At 41.0% G+C, this 20,987-nt stretch overlaps 1 protein-coding gene across 1 annotated transcript in view; it reads left to right on the forward strand.

Moving 5' to 3' along the window:
* ADAMTSL1 (ADAMTS like 1) overlaps positions 1–20,987 on the forward strand; it is a 480,443-nt gene that overhangs the window by 327,955 nt on the left and 131,501 nt on the right. Inside the window, exon 17 of the mRNA XM_032634985.1 lies at positions 20,144–20,271. Coding sequence (XP_032490876.1) covers positions 20,144–20,271 — 128 coding nt within the window. The remainder of the gene's footprint in view (positions 1–20,143; positions 20,272–20,987) is intronic.

Below are 20,987 nucleotides of genomic sequence, written 5' to 3' on the forward strand. Positions count from 1 at the left end.
TCTCTTTCTGACTTCACTCTGTATGACAGACTCTACGTCTATCCACCTCATTACAAATAGCTCAATTTCGTTTCTTTTTATGGCTGAGTAATATTCCATTGTATATATGTGCCACATCTTCTTGATCCATTCATCCGATGATGGACACTTAGGTTGTTTCCATCACTGGGATATTGTAAATAGAGCTGCAGTGAACATTTTGGTACATGACTCTCTTTAATTATGGTTTTCTCAGGGTATATGCCCAGTAGTGGGATTGCTGGGTCATATGGTAGATCTGTTTGTAGTTTTTTAAGGAACCTCCATACTGTTCTCTGTAGTGGCTGTACCAATTCACACTCCCACCAGCGGTGCCAGAGTGTTCCCTTTTCTCCACACCCTCTCCAGCATTTATTGTTACTATATTTTTTGATGATGGCCATTCTGACTGGTTTGAGGTGATATCTCATTGTAGTTGTAATTTGCATTTCTCTAATGATTAATGATGTTGAGCATTCTTTCATGTGTTTGTTGGCAGTCTGTATATCTTCTTTGCAGAAATGTCTATTTAGGTCTTCTGCCCATTTTTGGATAGGGTTGTTTGTTTTTTTGTTATTGAGCTGCATGAGCTGCTTATAAATTTTGGAGCTTAATTCTTTGTCAGTTGCTTCATTTGTAACTATTTTCTCCCATTCTGAGGGTTGTCTTTTGGTCTTGTTTATGGTTTCCCTTGCTGCGCAAAAGCTTTGAAGTTTGATTAGGTCCCATTTGTTTATTTTTGTTTTTATTTCCATTTCTCTAGGAGGTGGGTCAAAAAGGATCTTGCTGTGATTTATGTCATAGACTGTTCTGCATATATTTTCCTCTAAGAGTTTGATAGTTTCTGGCCTTACATTTAGGTCTTTAATCCATTTTGAGTTTATTTTTGTGTATGGTATTAGGGAGTGATCTAATCTCATACTTTTACATGTACCTGTCCAGTTTTCCCAGCACCAGTTATTGAAGACGCTGTCCTTTCTCCACTGGACATTCCTGCCTCCATTATCAAAGATAAGGTGACCATATGTGCGTGGGGTTATCTCTGGGCTTTCTATCCTGTTCCATTGATCTATGCTTCTGTTTTGTGCCAGTACCATACTGTCTTGATTACTGTAGCTTTGTAGTATAGTCTGGGAGCCTGATTCCTCCAGCTCCGTTTTTCGCTCTCAAGATTGCTTTGGCTATTCGGGGTCTTCTGTGTTTCCATACAAATTGTGAAACTTTCTGTTCTAGTTCTGTGAAAAATGCCCGTGGTAGTTTGATAGGGATTGCATTGAATCTGTAGATTGCTTTGGGTAGTGGAGTCATTTTCACAATGTTGATTCTTCCAGTCCAAGAACATGGTATATCTCTCCATCTATTTGTATCATCTTTAATTTCCTTCATCAGTGTCTTATAATTTTCTGCATACAGGTCTTTTGTCTCCTTAGGTAGGTTTATTCCCGGATATTTTATTCTTTTTGTTGCAATGGTAAATGGGTGTGTTTTCTTGATTTCACTTTCAGATTTTTCATCACTAGTATATAGGAATGCCAGAGATTTCTGTGCATTGATTTTGTATCCTGCTACTTTACCAAATTCATTGATTACCTCTAGTCGTTTTCTGGTGGCATCTTTAGGATTCTCTATGTATAGTATCATGTCATCTGCAAACAGTGACAGTTTACTTCTTCTTTCCAATTTGGATTCCTTTTATTTCCTTTTTTTCCTGATTGCTATGGCTAAACTTGCCAAACTATGTTGAATAAGAGTGGGTGAGAGTGGGCAACCTTGTCTTTTTCCTGATCTTAGTGGAAATGCTTTCAGTTTTTCACTTGAGGACGCTGTTGGCTGTGGGTTTGTCATATATGGCCCTTATTATGTTAAGGAAAGTTCCCTGTATGCCTACTTTCTTCAGAGTTTTATCATAAATGGGTTGTTGAATTTTGTCGAAAGCTTTCTCTGCATCTATTGAGATGATCATATGGTTTTTATCCTTCAGTTGTTGATATGGTGTATCACGTTGATGATTTGCGTATATTGAAGAATCCTTGTATTCCTGGAATAAACCCCATTTGATCATGGTGAATGATCCTTTTAATGTGCTGTTGGATTCTGTTTGCTAGTATTTTGTTGAGGATTTTTGCATCTATGTTCATCAGTGATATTGGCCTGTAGTTTTCTTTCTTTGTGACATCCTTGTCTGGTTTTGGTATCAAGGTGATGGTGGCCTTTAGAATGAGTTTGGGAGTGTTCCTCCCTCTGCTATATTTTGGAAGAGTTTGAGAAGGATAGGTGTTAGCTCTTCTCTACATGTTTGATAGAATTCGCCTGTGAAGCCATCTGGTCCTGGGCTTTTGTTTGTTGGAAGACTTTTAATCACAGTTTCAATTTCAGTGCTTGTGATTGGTCTGTTCATATTTTCTATTTCTTCCTGATTCAGTCTTGGCAGGTTATGCATTTCTAAGAATTTGTCCATTTCTTCCAGGTTGTCCATTTCATTGGCGTAGAGTTGCTAGTAGTAATCTCTCATGATCTTTTGTATTTCTGCAGTGTCAGTTGTTACTTCTTTTTCATTTCTAATTCTATTGGTTTGAGTCTTCTCCCTTTTTTTCTTGATGAGGCTGGCTAATGGTTTATCAATTTTGTTTATCTTCTCAAGAACCAGCTTTTAGTTTTATTGATCTTTGCTATCGTTTCCTTCATTTCTTTTTCATTTATTTCTGATCTGATTTTTATGATTTCTTTCCTTCTGCTAACTTTGGGGTTTTTTGTTCTTCTTTCTCTCATTGCTTTAGGTGCAAGGTTAGGTTGTTTATTTGAGATGTATTCTGTTTCTTACGGTAGGATTGTATTGCTATAAACTTCCCTCTGAGAACTGCTTTTGCTACATCCCATAGGTTTTGGGTCGTTGTGTCTCCATTGTCATTTTTCTCTAGGTATTTTTTTATTTCCTCTCTGATTTCTTCAGTGATCACTTCGTTATTAAGTAGTGTATTGTTTAGCCTCCACGTGTTCGTATTTTTTACAGATCTTTTCCTGAAATTGATATCTAGTCTCATAGCGTTGTGGTCGGAAAAGATACTTGATACAATTTCAATTTTCTTAAATTTACCAAGGCTTGATTTGTGACCCAAGATATGATCTATCCTGGAGAATGTTCCATGAGCACTTGAGAGAAATGTGTACTCTGTTGTTTTTGGATGGAATGTCCTATAAATATCAATTAAGTCCATCTTGTTTAACGTATCATTTAAAGCTTGTGTTTCCTTATATATTTTCATTTTGGATGATCTGTCCATTGGTGAAAGTGGGGTGTTAAAGTCTCCTACTATGAATGTGTTACTGTCGATTTCCCCTTTTATTGCTGTTAGCATTTTCCTTATGTATTGAGGTGCTCCTATATTGGGTGCATAAATATTTACAATTGCTATATCTTCTTATTGGATTGATCCCTTGATCATTATGTAGTGTCATTCTTTGTCTCTTGTAATAGTCTTTATTTTAAAGTCTATTTTGTCTGATATGAGAATTGCTACTCCAGCTTTCTTTTGGCTTCCATTTGCATGGAATATTTTTTTCCATCCCCTCACTTTCAGTCTGTATGTCTCTAGGTCTGAAGTGGGTCTCTTGTAGAGAGCATATATATAGGTCTTGTTTTTGTATCCATTCAGCCAATCTGTGTCTTTTGGTGGGAGCATTTAGTCCATTGACATTTAAGGTAATTATCGATATGTATGTTCCTATTCCCATTTTCTTAATTGTTTGGGGTTCGTTATTGTATGTCTTCTCCTTCTCTTGTGTTTCTTACCTAGAGAAGTTCCTTTAGCATTTGTTGTAAAGCTGGTTTGGTGGTGCTGAACTCTCTCAGCTTTTGCTTGTCTGTAAAGGTTTTAATTTCTCCATCAAATCTGAATGAGATCCTTGCTGGGTAGAGTAATCTTGGTTGCAGGTTCTTCTCCTTCATCACTTTAAATATGTCTTGCCAGTCCCTTCTGGCTTGCAGCGTTTCTGCTGAAAGATCAGCTGTTAACCTTATGGGGATTCCCTTGTGTGTTATTTGTTGGTTTTCCCTTGCTGCTTTTAACATGTTTTCTTTGTATTTAATTTGAGACAGTTTGATTAATATGTGTCTTGGCATATTTCTCTTTGGGTTTATCCTGTATGGTACTCTCTGTGCTTCCTGGACTTGATTAACTATTTCCTTTCCCATATTAGGGAAGTTTTCAACTATAATCTCTTCAAATATTTTCTCAGTCCCTTTCTTTTTCTCTTCTTCTTCTGGAATCCCTGTAATTCGAATGTTGTTGCATTTAATGTTGTCCCAGAGGTCTCTGAGATTGTCCTCAGTTCTTTTCATTCTTTTTTCTTTATTCTGCTCTGCAGTAGTTATTTCCACTATTTTATCTTCCAGGTCACTTATCCATTCTTCTGCCTCAGTTATTCTGCTATTAATCCCATCTAGAGTATTTTTAATTTCACTTATTGTGTTGTTCCCCATTGCTGTTTCATCTTTAGTTCTTCTAGGTCCTTGTTAAATGTTTCTTGCATTTTCTCTATTCTGTGTCCAAGATTTTGGATCATCTTTACTATCATTATTCTGAATTCTTTTTCAGGTAGACTGCCTATTTCCTCTTCATTTGTTAGGTCTGGTGGGTTTTTATCTTGCTTCTTCATCTGCAGTGTGTTTTTGTGTCTTCTCATTTTGCTTATCTTACTGTGTTTGGGGTCTCCTTTTTGCATGCTGCAGGTTCGTAGTTGCCGTTGTGTAGGCTTCCTGGTGGAGGGGACTAGTGCCTGTGTTCTGGTGGATGAGGCTGGATCTTGTCTTTCTGGTGGGCAGGTCCACATCTGGGGGTGTGTTTTGGGGTGTCTGTGACCTTATTATGATTTTAGGCAGCCTCTCTGCTAATGGGTGGGGTTGTGTTCCTGTCTTGCTGGTTGTTTGGCATAGGGTGTCCAGCACTGTAGCTTGCTGGTCTTTGAGTGAAGCTGGGTGCTGGTGTTGAGATGGAGATCTCTGGGAGATTTTCGCCGTTTGATATTATGTGGAGCTGGGAGGTCTCTTGTGGACCAATGTCCTGAAGTTGGCTCTCCCACCTCAGGGGCTCAGCACTAATTCCTGGCTGCAGCACCAAGAACCTCTCATCCACATGGTTCAGAACAAAAGTGAGAAAAAGTAGAAGGAAGGAAGGAAGGAAGAAAGGAAGGAGGGAGGGAGGAGGGAAGGAAGGAAAGAAAGAAGATAAAATAATTAAAAATAATTATTAAGAAAAAATAATTTTTTAAAGAACAAAAAACGGACGGATAGAACCCTAGGACAAATGGTGGAAGCAAAGCTATACAGACAAAATCTCACACAGAAGCATACACATACACACTCACAAAAAGGGGAAAAGGGGAAAAAAATCATAAATCTTGCTCTCAAAGTCCACTTCCTCAATTTGGGATGATTCGTTGGGATGATTCATGTATTCCACAGATGCAGGGTACATCGAGTTGATTGTGGAGCTTTAATCCGCTGCTTCTGAGGCTGCTGGGAGAGATTTCCCTTTCTCTTCTTTGTCCGCACAGCTCCAGGGGCTCAGCTTTGGATTTGGCCCCGCCTCTGCGTGTAGGTCGCCGGAGGGCGTCTGTTTTTCGCTCAGACAGGACAGGGTTAAAGGAGCCGCTGATTCGGGGGCTCTGGCACACTCAGGCCGCAGGGGAGGGAGGGGTACGAAGGCGGGGTGAGCCTGCAGCGGCAGAGGCCATTGTGACGTTGCACCAGCCTGAGGCGCACCGTGCGTTCTCCCGGAGAAGTTGTCCCTGGATCCTGGGACCCTGGCAGTGGCGTGCTGCACAGGCTCCCCGGACGGGAGGTGTGGATAGTGACCTGTGCTCGCACACAGGCTTCTTGGTGGTGGTGGCAGCAGCCTTAGCGTCTCATGCCCGTCTCTGAGGACCGCGCTGTTAGCCACAGTTCGCACCCATCTCTGGAGCTCCTTTAAACAGCGTTCTTAATCCCTTCTCCTCTCGCACCAGGAAACAAAGAGGGAAGAAAAAGTCTCTTGCCTCTTCGGCAGTCCAGACTTTTTCCCGGACTCCCTCCCGGCTAGCCGTGGTGCACTAACCCCTTCAGGCTGTGTTCAAGCAGCCAACCCCAGTCCTCTTCCTGCCTCCGACCGAAGCCCGAGCCTCAGCTCCCAGCCCCGCCCGCCCCGGCGGGTGCGCAGACAAGTCTCTTGGGCTGGTGAGTGCCGGTCGGCACCGATCCTCTGTGCGTGAATCTCTCCGCTTTGCCTTCCGCACCCCTGTTGCTGTGCTCTCCTCCGCAGCTCCGAAGCTTTCCCCCTCCACAGCCTGCAGTCTCCGCCTGTGAAGGGGCTTCCTAGTGTGTGGAAGCCTTTCCTCCTTCACAGCTCCCTCCCAGTGGTGCAGGTCCCATCCCTATTCTTTAGTCTCTGTTTATTCTCTTTTTCTTTTGCCCTACCCAGGTACATGGGGACTTTCTTGCCTTTTGGGAGGTCTGAGGTCTTCTGCCTGTGTTCAGTAGGTGTTCTGTAGGAGTTGGTCCACGTGTAGATGTATTACTGGTGTATCTGTGGGGTGGAAGGTGATCTCCGTGTCTTACTCTTCCGCCATCTTCCCTGATCTCTGCATATAATCATCTGGGTGTTGAATTTTATCAAAAGCTTTTTCTGCATCTGTTGAAATGATCATATGGTTTTTATTCTTCACTTGGTTAATATAGTGTATAACATTGATTGATTTGTGTATATTGAAGAATCCTTGCATCCCTGGGATAAATCCCACTTGATCACGGTGTATGAATCTTTTAATGTGTTGTTGGATTCTTTTTGCTAGTATTTTATTGAGGATTTTTGCATCTGTATTCATCAGTGATATTGGTCTGTAATTTTCTTTTTTTGTAGTATCTTTGTCTGGTTTTGGTATCAGGGTGATGGTGGCCTCATAGAATGAGTTTGGGAGTGTTCCTTCGTCTGCAACTTTTTGAGAAGAATTTGAGAAGGATGGGTGTTAGCTCTTCTGTAAATGTTTGATAGAATTCACATGTGAAGCCATCTGGTCCTGGACTTTTGTTTGTTGGAAGACTTTTAATCACAGTTTCAATTTAATTACTTGTGATTGGTCTGTTCATATTTTCTATTTCTTGCTGGTTCAGTCTTGGAAGGTTATACCTTTCTAAGAATTTGTCCATTTTTTCCAGGTTGTCCATTATATTGGCATAGAGTTGCTTGTAGTAGTCTCGTAGGATGCTTTGTATTTCTGCGGTGTCTGTTGTAACTTCTCCTTTTTCATTTCTAATTTTGTTGATTTGAGTCCTCTCCCTCTTTTTCTTGATGAGTCTGGCTAATGGTTTATTAATTTTGTTTGTCTTCTCAAAGAACCAGCTTTTAGTTTTATTGATCTTTGCTATTGTTTTCTTTGATCTATTTCATTTATTTCTGCTCTGATGTTTATGATTTCCTTCCTTCTGCTAACTTTGGGTTTTGTTTGTTCTTCTTTCTCTAGTTCCTTTAGGTGTAAGCTTAGATTGTTTACTTGAGATTTTTCTTCTTTCTTGAGGTAGGCTTGTATAGCTATAAACTTCCCACTTAAAACTGCTTTTGCTACATCCCATAGGTTTTGGATCGTCATGTTTTCATTGTCATTTGTCTCTAGGTGTTTTTTGATTTCCTCTTTGATTTCTTCAGTGATCTCTTGGTTATTTAGTAATGTATTGTTTAGCCTCCATGTGTTTGTGTTTTTTATGGTTTTTTCCCTGTAATTCATTTCTAGACTCGTAGCATTGTGGTCAGAAAAGATGCTTGATATGATTTCAATTTTTTTAAATTTACTGAGGCTTGTTTTGTGACCCAAGGTGTGATCTATCCTGGAGAACATTCCATGAGCACTTGAGAAGAAAGTGTAATCTGCTGGTTTTGGATGGAATGTCCTATAAATATCAATTAAATCTATCTGGTCTATTGTGTCATTTAAAGCTTCTGTTTCCTTATTTATTTCATTTTGGATGATCTGTCCATTGGTGTAAATGAGGTGTTAACGTCCCCCACTATTACTGTGTTACTGTTGATGTCCTCTTTTATAGCTGTTAGCAGTTGCCTTATGTATTGAGGTGCTCCTATCTTGGGGGCATATATATTTATAATTGTTATATCTTCTTCTTGGATTGATCCCTTGATTATTATGTAGTGTCCTTCCTTGTCTCTTGTAACATTCTTATTTTATCTGATATGAGTATTGCTACTCCAGCTTTCCTTTGATTTCCATTTGCATGGAATATCTTTTTCCATCCCCTCACTTTCAGTCTATATGTGTCCCTAGGTCTGAAGTGGGTCTCTTGTAGACAGCATATGTATGGGTCTTGTTTTTGTATCCATTCAGCAAGCCTGTGTCTTTTGGTTGGAGCATTTAATCCATTCACGTTTAAGGTAGTTATCGATATGTATGTTCCTATTACCATTTTCTTAATTGTTTTGGGTTTTTTTTGTAGGTCCTTTTCTTCTCTTGTGTTTCCCTTAGAGAAGTTCCTTTAGCATTTGTCGTAGAGCTGGTTTCGTGGTGCTGAATTCTCTTAGCTTTCACTTGGCTGTAAAGCTTTTGATTTCTCCATCGAATCTCAATGAGATCTTTGCTGGGTAGAGTAATCTTGGATGAAGGTTCTTCCCTTTCATCACTTTAAGTATATCATGCCACTCCCTTCTGGCTTGTAGAGCTTCTGCTGAGAAATCAGCTGTTAACCTTATGGGAGTTGCCTTGTATGTTATTTGTTGTTTTTCCCTTGCTGATTTCAATAATTTTTCTTTGTCTTTAATTTTTGCCAATTTGATTACTATGTGTCTCAGCATGTTTCTCCTTGGGTTTATCCTGTATGGGATTTGCTGCACTTCCTGGACTTGGGTGGCTGTTTCCTTTACCATGTTAGGGAAATTTTCGACTCTAATCTCTTCGGATATTTTCTCGGGTCCTTTCTCTCTCTCTTCTCCTTCTGGGACCCCTATAATGAGAATGTTGTTGCGTTTAATGTTGTCCCAGAGGTCTCTCTTAGGCTGTCTTCATCTTCATTTCTTTTCATTCTTTTTTCTTTATTCTGTTCCGCAGCAGTGAATTCCACCATTCTGTCTTCCAGGTCACTTATCCGTTCTTCTGCCTCAGTTATTCTGCTATTGATTTCTTCTAGTGTACTTTCATTTCCGTTATTGTATTGTTCATCTCTGTTTGTTTGTTCTTTAATTCTTCTAGGTCTTTGTTAAACATTTCTTGCATCTTATTGGCCTTTGCCTCCATTCTTTTTCTGAGGTCCTGGATCATCTTCACTATCGTTATTCTGAATTCTTTTTCTAGAAGGTTGTCTATGTCCATTAAATTGTTTTTCTGGGGTTTTATCTTGTTGCTTCATCTGGTACATAGCCCACTGCCTTTTCATTTGTCTATCTTTCTGTGAAAGTGGTTTTTGTTCCACAGGCTGCAGGACTGTAGTTCTTCTTGCTTCTGCTGTCTGCCCTCTGGTGGATGAGGCTATCTAAGAGGCTTGTGCAAGTTTCGGCTTTTCATTTTTAAAGGGTTATTAAAACAAATAAAAACTAGAATATACAACAGAGACCATAGGAGGCCCTGAAAGCCTAAACTATTTGCTATATGTCCCTTTACAGAAAAAGTGTGTGACTTCTGCCCCAGAACATTTGACATGCTACTGCCAGAGCATCTTTCTTTCAAAATTGTCCATGCTGCTCCCAGGCTTAAAATTCTTTTCATGTCCAGCTAGCACTTGAGGTTAAGTTTCAAATGCCCTAGCATGATATACAATGCCTTTTATCGTCTGATACCTGCCTGCCTCTCTTGCTTCATCTCTTACCAAATCCCCTCACTTCACCCCACTGAGCTCTGCCCTTCCGAGGTACCCACTTACTTGCTGTTTACAAATTTGCTTGGGAACTTCCAACCCACTTTGTCTATCTAATCCTGTCCTTCCTGACAGGAAACCTTCCCTGGAAGGCTGGGTCAGATGGCCATCTCTGCAACCCATATGGTACCCTGTGCATAATACTCTATCTCTGCCCTACCATTGTGTATTAGAATTGGTTATTTGTTTCTCTATATTACCTTCTGGATTATGTTACTCTTCTTCAAAGGCCAGTGTTTAAGAATGTATCTTATTTTCTCCACAATTCCAAGAACATCATAAACACTAGACAGATGATGAACTGATGAATGAAGGAAGGAAGAAAAGAATGATGGATGCCAGTGATGAGGAGGGAGGTTTCCTAATGGGTGGAGACAGCAGTCTGCATGGTTTTGCATAATCTGGACTTCCAGTCTCTAACGTGCAGTTATGGCGGAGTTCCACAGTGATACCCATTCCCAGCTTAACATTTCTACCTTGCCCACGTGTTCTCCCCTTGAGAAATTTCAGGAACCCCAAGGTTCTGTGGCATACCACTGTACAATTTGCAAAGTACTGCTATAGTGTGAATAAGTGCGAGAGTAGATATCTTATGGTATCCTGTCTCCCGTTACATCCAGGCCAAGGGATAAATCCTCATCCTCATCACCATCATCGCTAACATTTATTGAGCACTTGCTTTGAGCTATAAGCTGTTCTAAGTATTTTACAGGTGTCCATTTATTCCTACAATAACCCTTTGAGGTTACTATCCCAATTTTACAAATGTTTACAAATTGAAGCACAGAGATGTTAGATTCAGTCTGCCTCCAGGGACCCTGTTTCTTTGTATTGATTTTAACCTTAGTTGAATACATGAACTTGCCAGTATTTTAGAAAGAAGCCATTGGGGTCAGTTAGACCTAGCAAAAATTAACATGCTGTCTTCTAGCCAGCTGGCTTCCAATTTAGGAGGCTTTTGTTTTTATTGTGGCACATCTGTTTCAGAGAGAGCCTTTTCTTCTCTTGGCCACTCTACCTTTACATATACACCCCCAGCTGTAAAGATGCACAGTGCTCGGCACATAATAGGCGCTCATAAACATTATAATTGTCACATCTGTGTTTGTGTCTCTAACCGTGTATGTTTACAGTGTTGGTGGCCTGTGTATGTGTGTGCTTAGATACCTCAGCCACAAACAAGATGAAGCTGAACTGTTTCTTGCTTTTTGGCCACTCTGGTAAATACTGAACACTTCCTGGGCCCTTCTACTCTTCACCACATTTTGAGCTGAGATTCAGGCAAAAGCTGAATTTGCATTTGGAGAGGGGGCGACCCTAGTTGAAGAATCTTGTAAATAACTCTTCCCCACATCTAATACCAGGAGGCTCTTGTCATTATGGACAAATATATATGTTCAGTATTTCTACATTGGAATCCAAACTCCAGAAACAACACCTGCAAGGACACTGCTAACTTCTTTACAGAAAAGTCAGATTTTCCAAAATTGCCACAGGGAGCTGGGTTGCCAGACTGGGAAGGAAAGCTGCATGAAGATTGATCCTATCCTCTGAGAAGGATCTAAACACGGCTGATAGCCCCACAATAGGGCAGGGAAGTCCCTGCTTGCTACGCAACACCTTTGGTCCAAGAGTGAGCTGGTAGTCACATACTCCTCATAGCTCAGCTGGTACAAGTCTTAAAGCATTTAAACAAGGCTTTCCTAAAAGTTATGGGTTTTTGCAAAGGAATGCAGATGAACATAACGAAGAATATGAAACTAGATACTTGGAAGAAAATACTGATTCCTTCTTAGGGATGGAGAAGCAGCTCACAGGTGCCATTCCATCTATATGGGACCCTAGGGAACAGGCTAATGCCATGGAGTTTCTGCCTCTTAATCCCTAAGCTGGTCCCTGCCTTCTTTCTATTGTGTGTCTGGGTGCACCCACCTCACTCCCCAACCCCCTTGGTCAAGAGGAGCAACCTAATGGTATATCAGTTAACCCTGGGGACAATCGACAGAGGTGGAGGACAGGAAGGCTAAAATCACAGCATCTTAGTTCTACCACGTAGTATCCACATAAGTCTAACCTCTCTGAACCTTGGTTTTCTCATTAGTTAAAATGATCACACCCACCCTGCAGAAAAGTGGAGTGAAGAACAGAAATATGATCTGTAAAGTGCCTGGCACACTGTGGATACACATTTGACAGTATAATTGTCACGTAGAGATGAGACCGGTGTAACACACCATCTTCCAGGATGTCACAAAATTAGGAGTTTTACTCTTATTTTGAGGAACCCCTGGACAGTTGTTCAAAGAATAGCACTAGAAAGGTGTCTAGGAAAACACAGTGTGATTGAGAATTATCAGCCTAAATCCAGACTACAGGAGAGGATGCTTAAAACTCAGTTTTTTGCTGACATTTCTGATCTGGTAGGACAGAGAAATCGGTATGCTCTAAGTGTTTAGGCTTCCCAGAAAGCTCTGGACAGTGTTCCGAAGTGGTGTTCTGAAGTGGTGTTGAGTAGGAGATGAATTAAGGAGTATTTGGAAGGCTTTAGCATGGGCAACGCAGAGTATCCACAAATGGAAGCTTCTTAGAATGGAGGAGAGAATCAGATGGAAAATACCTCCAGGGTCAATTTCAGAACCACAGTTGTGAATAATGCTATATGTAAAAGTCATAAGCACATGAAATGCAGTTTCCAAGTCTGTAGATAATATAAAAACTGGAGGCTGGGCAGTTAGGGAGGGAAGAAGAAACCAATTTCAATTTGGTTTGGCGTGTTTCCTTTATAGAAGTAAAGGAAATAGGGAGGACAAATGTTTCTCCCTGTTGAAAAGTGTAAGAATAGCAAGTCAGAGAAAAAGGAGCCATCCCAGTAAATACATAAGCTTAGCCAAAAAAAAAAAAAAAAAAAAAATGTATAGGAGATCAATGCAAGGTCACAGAAATGGCTAGCATGAATCAGACAGCAGAGAACATTAGAGGACATCAGTAACAACCAGAGACAATCAGTGACAACCAGCCACTGTCTGAAAAGCTAGAGGGTCTCAAAAGATCCCCCTAGCAGTTAATTTATTCTTCCTAGAAAAGTGGTCCTAGCAAATAGCAGTTCTGAAAAAGTGGTTAACATTTTCATATAAATGAGGAAGATCCTGAAACAAACCAGAAATGAAAGTGTTTCCATGTTCTAGGTCAGGGTCAGCAAACTTTTCTTGTAAAGGGCCGGATGGTAAACATTTTAGCTTTGCAGGCAATCCCGTCTCTGCCTCAACCACTCAATTCTGCCAACGTAGCGTAAAAGCAGCCATAGAAAGTTCTTAATCTGCTGTGGCCGCATGCCAATAAAACTTTATTTACAAAAGCAGGTGGCAGCCGACTGGAGTTTGGTGATCTCTATCCAAGGTAAATAGGAAATACAGTCAGAGTCATTTCATGCAGAGGTCTGTAGTTTGAAATGAATTACCCAGCAGGCAGATAGAACTACTCATATTAGCAAATTCAAGACTTTATGATTTTCTTAAGAGAAGGAAGCTGAAGGATTTGGCAGAAAGTATTAGGACAGGGTTAAGAGTGTGTGGTTAGGTGACCTTTCCCATTCCAAAAGTATTTTCTATACTTCCACCTGGAGCAGTCATGGAGCTTCCAGCATAAATAACTTTTAGTTGCAATTAAATTAAAAACAACCCAGGTTAAAAACAAAGTTGCCCTCACCAAATGGTGATACAGAGCTCTTCATGAACCTCAAATCTGTTCCCTAAAATATCTGTACAAAACAAAGCTCTCCCTTGCAAGTCTCTGGGCTACTATATTTTTTGGTTTTGGAAAAAAATTCTTGCTCGCGGAGGACGTCTTCTCACAGCATTCTTTCTGTCCTCCAGCTTAAAGCTACTTAAAATCCAGAATGTTCTTGTTAGTGACTGTCCATTTCCCTGAGTAACTACAAATCTTCGCACAACTTACCTCCAACCCAAAATGAAGCCAAACCACAGGCCTTCCTATTAGGCCCCAGTGGATGCTTGAATAGAGTCAGTTTTTTTAAAGGTCAAAGGTCATTCCCCATTCCTGATTCCCTGCACCAGCTGAGTGAGCTACCTAACTTCTCTGAGCTTTTGCATCATCTCTAAAATGCGTTGATAATATCAATCTAGTAACATGATAGAATAAAACTGTATAAAATTTGTCCACTTATCTACTAGATACCTGTTCCCACTCTCCCTTTGTGGTAGATTTGATTATCCTAATCTTAGGAATCCCTAAGCAGAAAAAAGAAAAAAAAAATCTGCATTTCAGGGTAAGGAAAAGACCTCAACATGTCCCCCTAGGAGTTGGGAGCTGACATTCTTTGCACAGTACCCCTTACCTTACTCGCTTCTAAGCGTACTTTTTTCCAATTCTTATTCTTTTACTCTTATTTCTATACTTTTTTTTGCAATTGCAGAATTCTGGCTTTTTTTCTTTTAAGTGTTCTAAGATTTCAGTATTTGGTTAATAGTGTTAAAACAGTAATGGAAATAACTAGTTGTCCTTATTCCGAGATTCCTGAGTCAAGAATGGAACTGAGGCAGTTGCCAACCCAGTGTGCCATGTGGCCTCAGTCCTCTCCTCCTCTTTCCCATCCCCAGGGCTGCCACCAAGGTAAACACACTGGGGCCCATGCCCCGCTCTCTCACAGGGCAAATGCCTTACCACCTGGCCATGGCCCTGACTTATGTTTTTTTTTTCTTGAAAACGCTACATTTCTCAGTCATTTACCCATGTCAAAGCAGCTCCTCACAATGTCCACTATACATAGGTTCAGACACGAAGAGTGAATGATGATGGCGATGGTGATGTCGACAACAACAACCAAATAGTAATAGTAACCTGCACTTCTGTAGTATTTACTATGTCAAGTACTTTTCTATGTTCTTGAAATACCCGGACTCACGCAGACTATTCACAACAGCCCTAGGTTGGTGCAGGAATTCTCCTCATTCTATAGATGAGAAAACTGTGTCACTGAGAAGTAAATTACTGGTCCAAGGTTACAAAGCTACTATGTGGTACAGCTGGGGTTGGGACCCAGTCACCGTGACTCTCGAGTCTGTGCTCTTATCCAGTGTACTATATTGTCAAAATGATCAATTTCAGCTCCATTGCTTTGGAGGTCACTAAATAAGTCTTTATTAAGTATTCAGCATGCCAGCACTATACTGAATATTGAAGAGAGAACTATAACAGAAGTAGGAGTCCCAGCCCTTGAAGTATTCATTTACAATCTAACTGAAGGAATGAGATGTTGTAGAATGGAAAGGGCTTTGTAGTACAATTTAAAACAACTCTGGTAGATCAGGAAAGGAAGGGATTCTTGTGGACTGTGGTAACAGGAGGTTGAACTTGAACTTACTCTTAAGGGATGGGGAGAATTTGGAAGGATCAACAGGAGGAGGAAGAACATGAACTCTGTCCAAAACTAATGACAAGGAGAGTCAGAGGCCATCTTGAATGGAAAGACAAGTTTGTGTTGGGATGTGGGACAGATAAGTTTGAAAAGATGAGGAAGACACTGTTCTGAAAACAAAGGATGTACCTATAATTTCTAGGTTCTAGTCGTGTGTTGAGACCTAAAATAGGTTTAAGAATGATTTGTTAAGGTGAGAGGCCTGAGATGGTACATCATGGCCGATGTAACAAATGGGTATTTCTGTGTCCAGAGCTTGAAATTTTCCTCTGACAACTGGAAATTCCAAGGAGGACTTTCAAGATGGTCATGTAGGTTACCCACACCTGTACCATCAAAAATTACTAATTTACTAGATGTATCTGATGCTTAACCTGATACTTTTTTACTTAGAAAACAGGAAGACACTGTTTCTCAGAAATAGGTCCTCAGAAACAGTAAGCTCACTCCTTTATTTGATCCTCACAAGAAGTCTCTGAGGTGTTATCCTCAATTTGCAGAAGGAACTTAGAGGCTCGCAGAGCTGAAAGGCTTGCCCAAGAACACCGCGTGAGTCTATGTCTCTTGACTGAAGTCGGGAAGCCTTCCCCTCTACCGCAGTTTCACATGGTTGGTTGTGGACATGACTTTGAGAGGTGAGCCTGTATAAGACAGTGGTGTCACCGTTGAGCCAAGGATTAAGAAGGCATCGTCATGCCACCCCACACACAGGATTGCTAGAGTCTTTCCTCTAGACACCCAGAGTGGCCTCCTTTTCAAATGAGAGTACCTTCTGACTATGCCTTGCAAATGCAGAGGAGAGAATTCCACCACGAGGAGCTTGTGCTTGGTAGGACTGGCCCACGAGCACTTTGTCCATATCCTACTCGTTTGGACAACAAGGGCTTCACTTGTGTAACGAAAACAATTATCTGTATTCTCTCAAGTTGTCCTTAATTTGTAGAATGCTTGAGAAGACAAGCTGTCACAAAGAAGCTTACAAGTAAAGGCCACGAGAAAAGCAAAACTATGCTTTCATTTTCTAGCTAAAAATAACGACCAAAGAAATAAAGCAGTAAGTTTTAGCCCAGTAAACCAAAAGGGATTGTGGGTATGGGAGAAAAGCAGAGAGTATTAATATACCTAATATGACCACAGTACTATTTGCTATGTATGTCTTAATTATGCCCCAATCCACGTCCCCTCATCCTCTAATTCCATAAATTCCAAAACAACCCTGAGAGATCTTTCTGGTTTTGTTTGGAAAGCAGCACTATGTTTCTGTGCCTATGCATTCTAAAACAGGCCTGTCAAATTTGAAACCTAAATTCAAGCTGACAGAAGTCAGCTACTAACAAATTAAGTTAAATTAATAGAGTTGATGCCTGAAATACAAAGAAAATGTGTTTTACCCCAGGAATCTCTCTCCCTAGATGCCAGGCTAGATAGGGAGACTAAAGCAAACCTCCGTCTCCGGCAAGCCCTTTCCTTTGCCTTGTCATGTTTCCTAGAGAGTCCTGCATGGGAAGCCTCTCCAGAAGTATTGCTCCCCCTAGTGGCAGCCTCCGAACTCCCATCTACCAATTTTATGGGCATATTAAAGACCTGAGAGATTGGAAAAAAGTACTGGAACAAGAAACCCTATTTCAAATCCCTACTCGCACACCAAATAATTTTGTACCTCCTTGAGCTAAAGAGTTCAGTTTTATATCTAGAAACAATTTCTAAGTATACACAATAAATGAGAAATTCAGATTTTGTCCCATGTAGATTTTATCTCAAGACAATATTTAAGACTGTTTTATGAAGGCAAATATTTTAGCTTCTTTATCGTTGTATACATTTTACGGCATAGAAGAATATATGAATGTTAAATTTTGAGATCTAGATTCCTTTTTTTCCATTCCCATTATTCCCATCTTAATTCAGACCCTCATGGCTTTGTGCCCAGTGTGATGGAGCTCCCGCTTCTCTTCACCAACTTTGTGGGAATTCTTTTCCAGGCTTCATATGGGCAGGAAGCATCGAGGCTCATTCAGTAGCACCGGTGCCTGGAGGAACTGATGCAGCTATAAAAGCTAACCACCACTTTAAAAAAGTTACATGTGTCAGGCCCAGTGTGGGAGTGGGATTTACAACTCCCTTCATGAGATCAGGCAGGTGCAGTAGTTCTACAGGAAGAAAATATGATCTGAATATAGAGAGCTAATAAACTGTCTGGCGGGGGGATATTGGCCAGTATCGTGAGCCCCTCTCCCTTTCTTCCTCACAACCTTTTCATCCCCTGTCCTTCCTCACATTTAATTCTTCATTCAGGGTGTCCAACATTACCAACAGAAGGGTCATTGGAAATACCAGAAGGTGGTCTGCAGCTTCCTTATATACCTCATTTTAACTGTTCCTTCTGCTGGATAAGAAAACATACTTCAGCTGGGGTTTAGAACGTGATAAGCTGAAATGTAGAAAGAAGAAGGGATTTGCCAATGGTAAAACTTAGAAACAAAATCAAGTTCAGAAGACCTGTCTTCTAGTCTTGTGCTCTAAATGTTCACTTCAAGAACCCCTTCTGATAGGGCTCTGATAGGGAAGGAACTGTGCCAACAGACTTAGGAATTTAGCAAATCTTAATCCCTGCCTTTTGAGGATGGTAAAACTGATTAATGATCCACTAAGTTCAGTCACCGTAAATTGTCAGTTCTAATGAAATTTGGTTAAGCCTGCTTTCAATATTCCCGTTTGGAAATTCTTTTGGAGGCATCCGTGTTCCTGGGACATCATAAAGATTTAAATCATTAAGTCAATGTTTCACTTTTTTAATCTAAAACAGCCTGAACACCTGAAAAGATTTAGCCATGATACTATGATGCATCTATTAAGATTCCTACAAAACAACAGTGATATTATTACTTAAAATATTGTATGGCTTACTAAAGATAAGCAAATTATATAATCATCTTTCTCTTATTAGCTCTTTGAGATAAACTAAGCAGTTAGTATGTAATTGTTGACTTTGAGAGAAAACACCTAACATGGGTGAATGAGTGAACGAATGGGTGGATGAGTTCTATCACAGTCTCGTAGCCTCTCTGTCATCCGCCACAAAGTTTCAGCTCTAGTTCAATGCCACAGAAGCTAGACTGTCCCTGTAATAGTGGTGATGGTCTGGAGCGGCACGGAATCAAACACAAACCATCCAGAAACTTCCCTTTAGCTGAGATTTTCTATTTCCTTCCCTATTTTTATCTGAACTGCCCATACAGAGCCAAATTGAAGAATGAGTGATGTAAGCCTTGCTTTTTCTCTCTCCTGCCTTTCCTCCAAGAGGAGGTAAGAAAAAGCAAAGCAACAGGTCCAAGGCCAAAAGCAGAGCTGAGGAAGCCTGATTCATTGGCAGACTGGTCACCCACCTCAGAATAATTAAGAGCTGACTAGAGGTGGCACCAAATTGCAAATACCATAGAGTCTGGAGAGGACCCAGCAAGAGACACAGTAAAGAAAAAGAATTGTATAGTGCGAGACTGCTGCTGGGACAGGAGATGGGACTCCTAGTCCTAATTTTACCACTAAGTCTTGTGAGTTCCCTGACCTTTTCATGATGTTTTTTCCCTTTCCTGAAAAACGACCCCTTACCTGCTTTCTTCCTCTGGACGGATGTTAACATGATATTAGGTGAACAGTTCTTGGAGCCTTTGGAAATCAGAGAGGTGGAAATAATCACAAAGATGGAAATGACTGACTGCAGGAACCCCAAGGTCACCGCTAAATCATTTCTGTGCTATTGAATGATTTATTGACCTAAGGCCCTGCCAGGTCTGGCACTGGATCTCGGCAAGTTCCCATCCGGTCCTCCCCTCAACCCTTCTAGTTTCCCACCTCTGCATACACACTCCAGTTATCATCGGCCTCATCGGGACATCAGCTTCAAGTCATCATTAGTCATTAATCCGCTTAACTGCCATCACGTCACAGGTAGTTCTTAGAAATGGCATGAACCTAGAAAAGAAACAAATAGTAGACTGAGAGAGGAGTGGATTCTGAGGCTTGTGGAAGGTACTCACAATTTGATTCTTATAATGCTTTTCAGGTAAAGTATCTGAACTATGTGGTGCTTATTCTGGAATTTTCTCTACCATGACCCTGAAGGGCAGGCTTTACCTTCATTCTGCTGGCACCTTCACTACAAAGAGCCCTCTGCTAAGCATTGTGAGAAATAAAACAATAACTAAGGTCTAATTTCTGTGCCCAGTGATATTTACGGACTAATGGAGACAATAGAATTGAGATACAGTTACACATACAATTTCTTTCAAACATGTGCGTCAAGATCCTCTCATCAGTATTCAATCTGGCTGCTTCTCTCCCACCTCCAAGCCTTAACAGATGCCTTTCTCCGTATCTGGAAGCCCTGCCTACTTTCCACCATCCAGCCAAGCCCCACTCCTCCTGTATAACTTTGCCTTTTCCTGAAGAAGCCTTCCCCAAATCCATCTGCAGCATTCGTTCTATCATCTCCTCTCACCCCCGCTGTGTGTGTATGTGTATTCAGCACACATATGCTGCCTGCTCCAACTGTTAGCGTTTAGTCCAAGTAATCAACAAACTGCATAAGCTATCCAAAAGCTCCTTATTTGGGCTTGCTAACAGAATCACACTCATCAAAGTGGCAAGAGAGGCTGGTTTCCTGAGTGTCACTGTGGCTGGTTTGTGCCTGTTGTTAAAACAGGGTTCTGACTACCCCTGAGGTTCCTTCCAGCTTTACCGATATCCAATGCCAAAAAGGAGTCAACCGACCTGACCAGGCCTACGTTTCTTTTCTGTTGCTCCAGGATTCTTCTCCAGCCAGATGATTCCTTACAGATCCTGGCCCCCGTGGAAGCTGATGTGGGTTTCTACACTTGTAATGCCACAAATGCCTTGGGATATGACTCTGTCTCCATTGCCGTCACATTAGCAGGTAACGTGGAAATCCCTGTTCAATTGAGAAACCGTTGACCGGTGCCTGCAACATGCCAAGCAGGCCCAGGGACACAGACATAAATGAGATCCATACCCTGCCTCCGGAAGTTTGTAATCTGTAATTGTAATCAAATGGAGATAAAGTGTAATATGAGATAGAATGAAATAAGTGCTGATAACCAAAGAGGGTGCAGTTTCACTCTACCTGAGAGGTCTTAGACTTGGAGTAGAATTTTGATAAACAGAGATGCAGGAAATACTCCAGGCAGAGCGAACATGAGCAAAGGAGATGTATACAAGTAAGTAGCCTGTTGGGGAACATGAATCATGACCTAAGATCATTGAATGATCTTTTCATTTCTCCTCCGTCCACCTGCTGCAAAGAAGACTTTAAGACCTGGGTAGTTGGAATTCTGTGGCTGTGGGTTGGAGCACAAGTGTTCTTCTCTGTGACTGTTTATTTCAACCTCTTGGTCTAATACACCTGCCTACACTTCACCATTATCCATCGAGGTTAGGCAAACCATTCTACACGTAGCAACTTCAGAAAATTGCGATTCAGAGTACGATGCCTCCCAAGGTTGTGGTCTCGTAGTAAGGTGCCCTTTTTTTATAAAACCTCTCTTACATAGGACAGATCCTTGCCTTTGAAACTGAAAGAGACCTTAGATACCAGCTAGACCAGAGCCCTCAGTTCTCAGAGGCCAGGCAACC

Source organism: Phocoena sinus, chromosome 6 (genome assembly GCF_008692025.1).
Source record: "Phocoena sinus isolate mPhoSin1 chromosome 6, mPhoSin1.pri, whole genome shotgun sequence".
NCBI lineage: Eukaryota > Metazoa > Chordata > Mammalia > Artiodactyla > Phocoenidae > Phocoena > Phocoena sinus.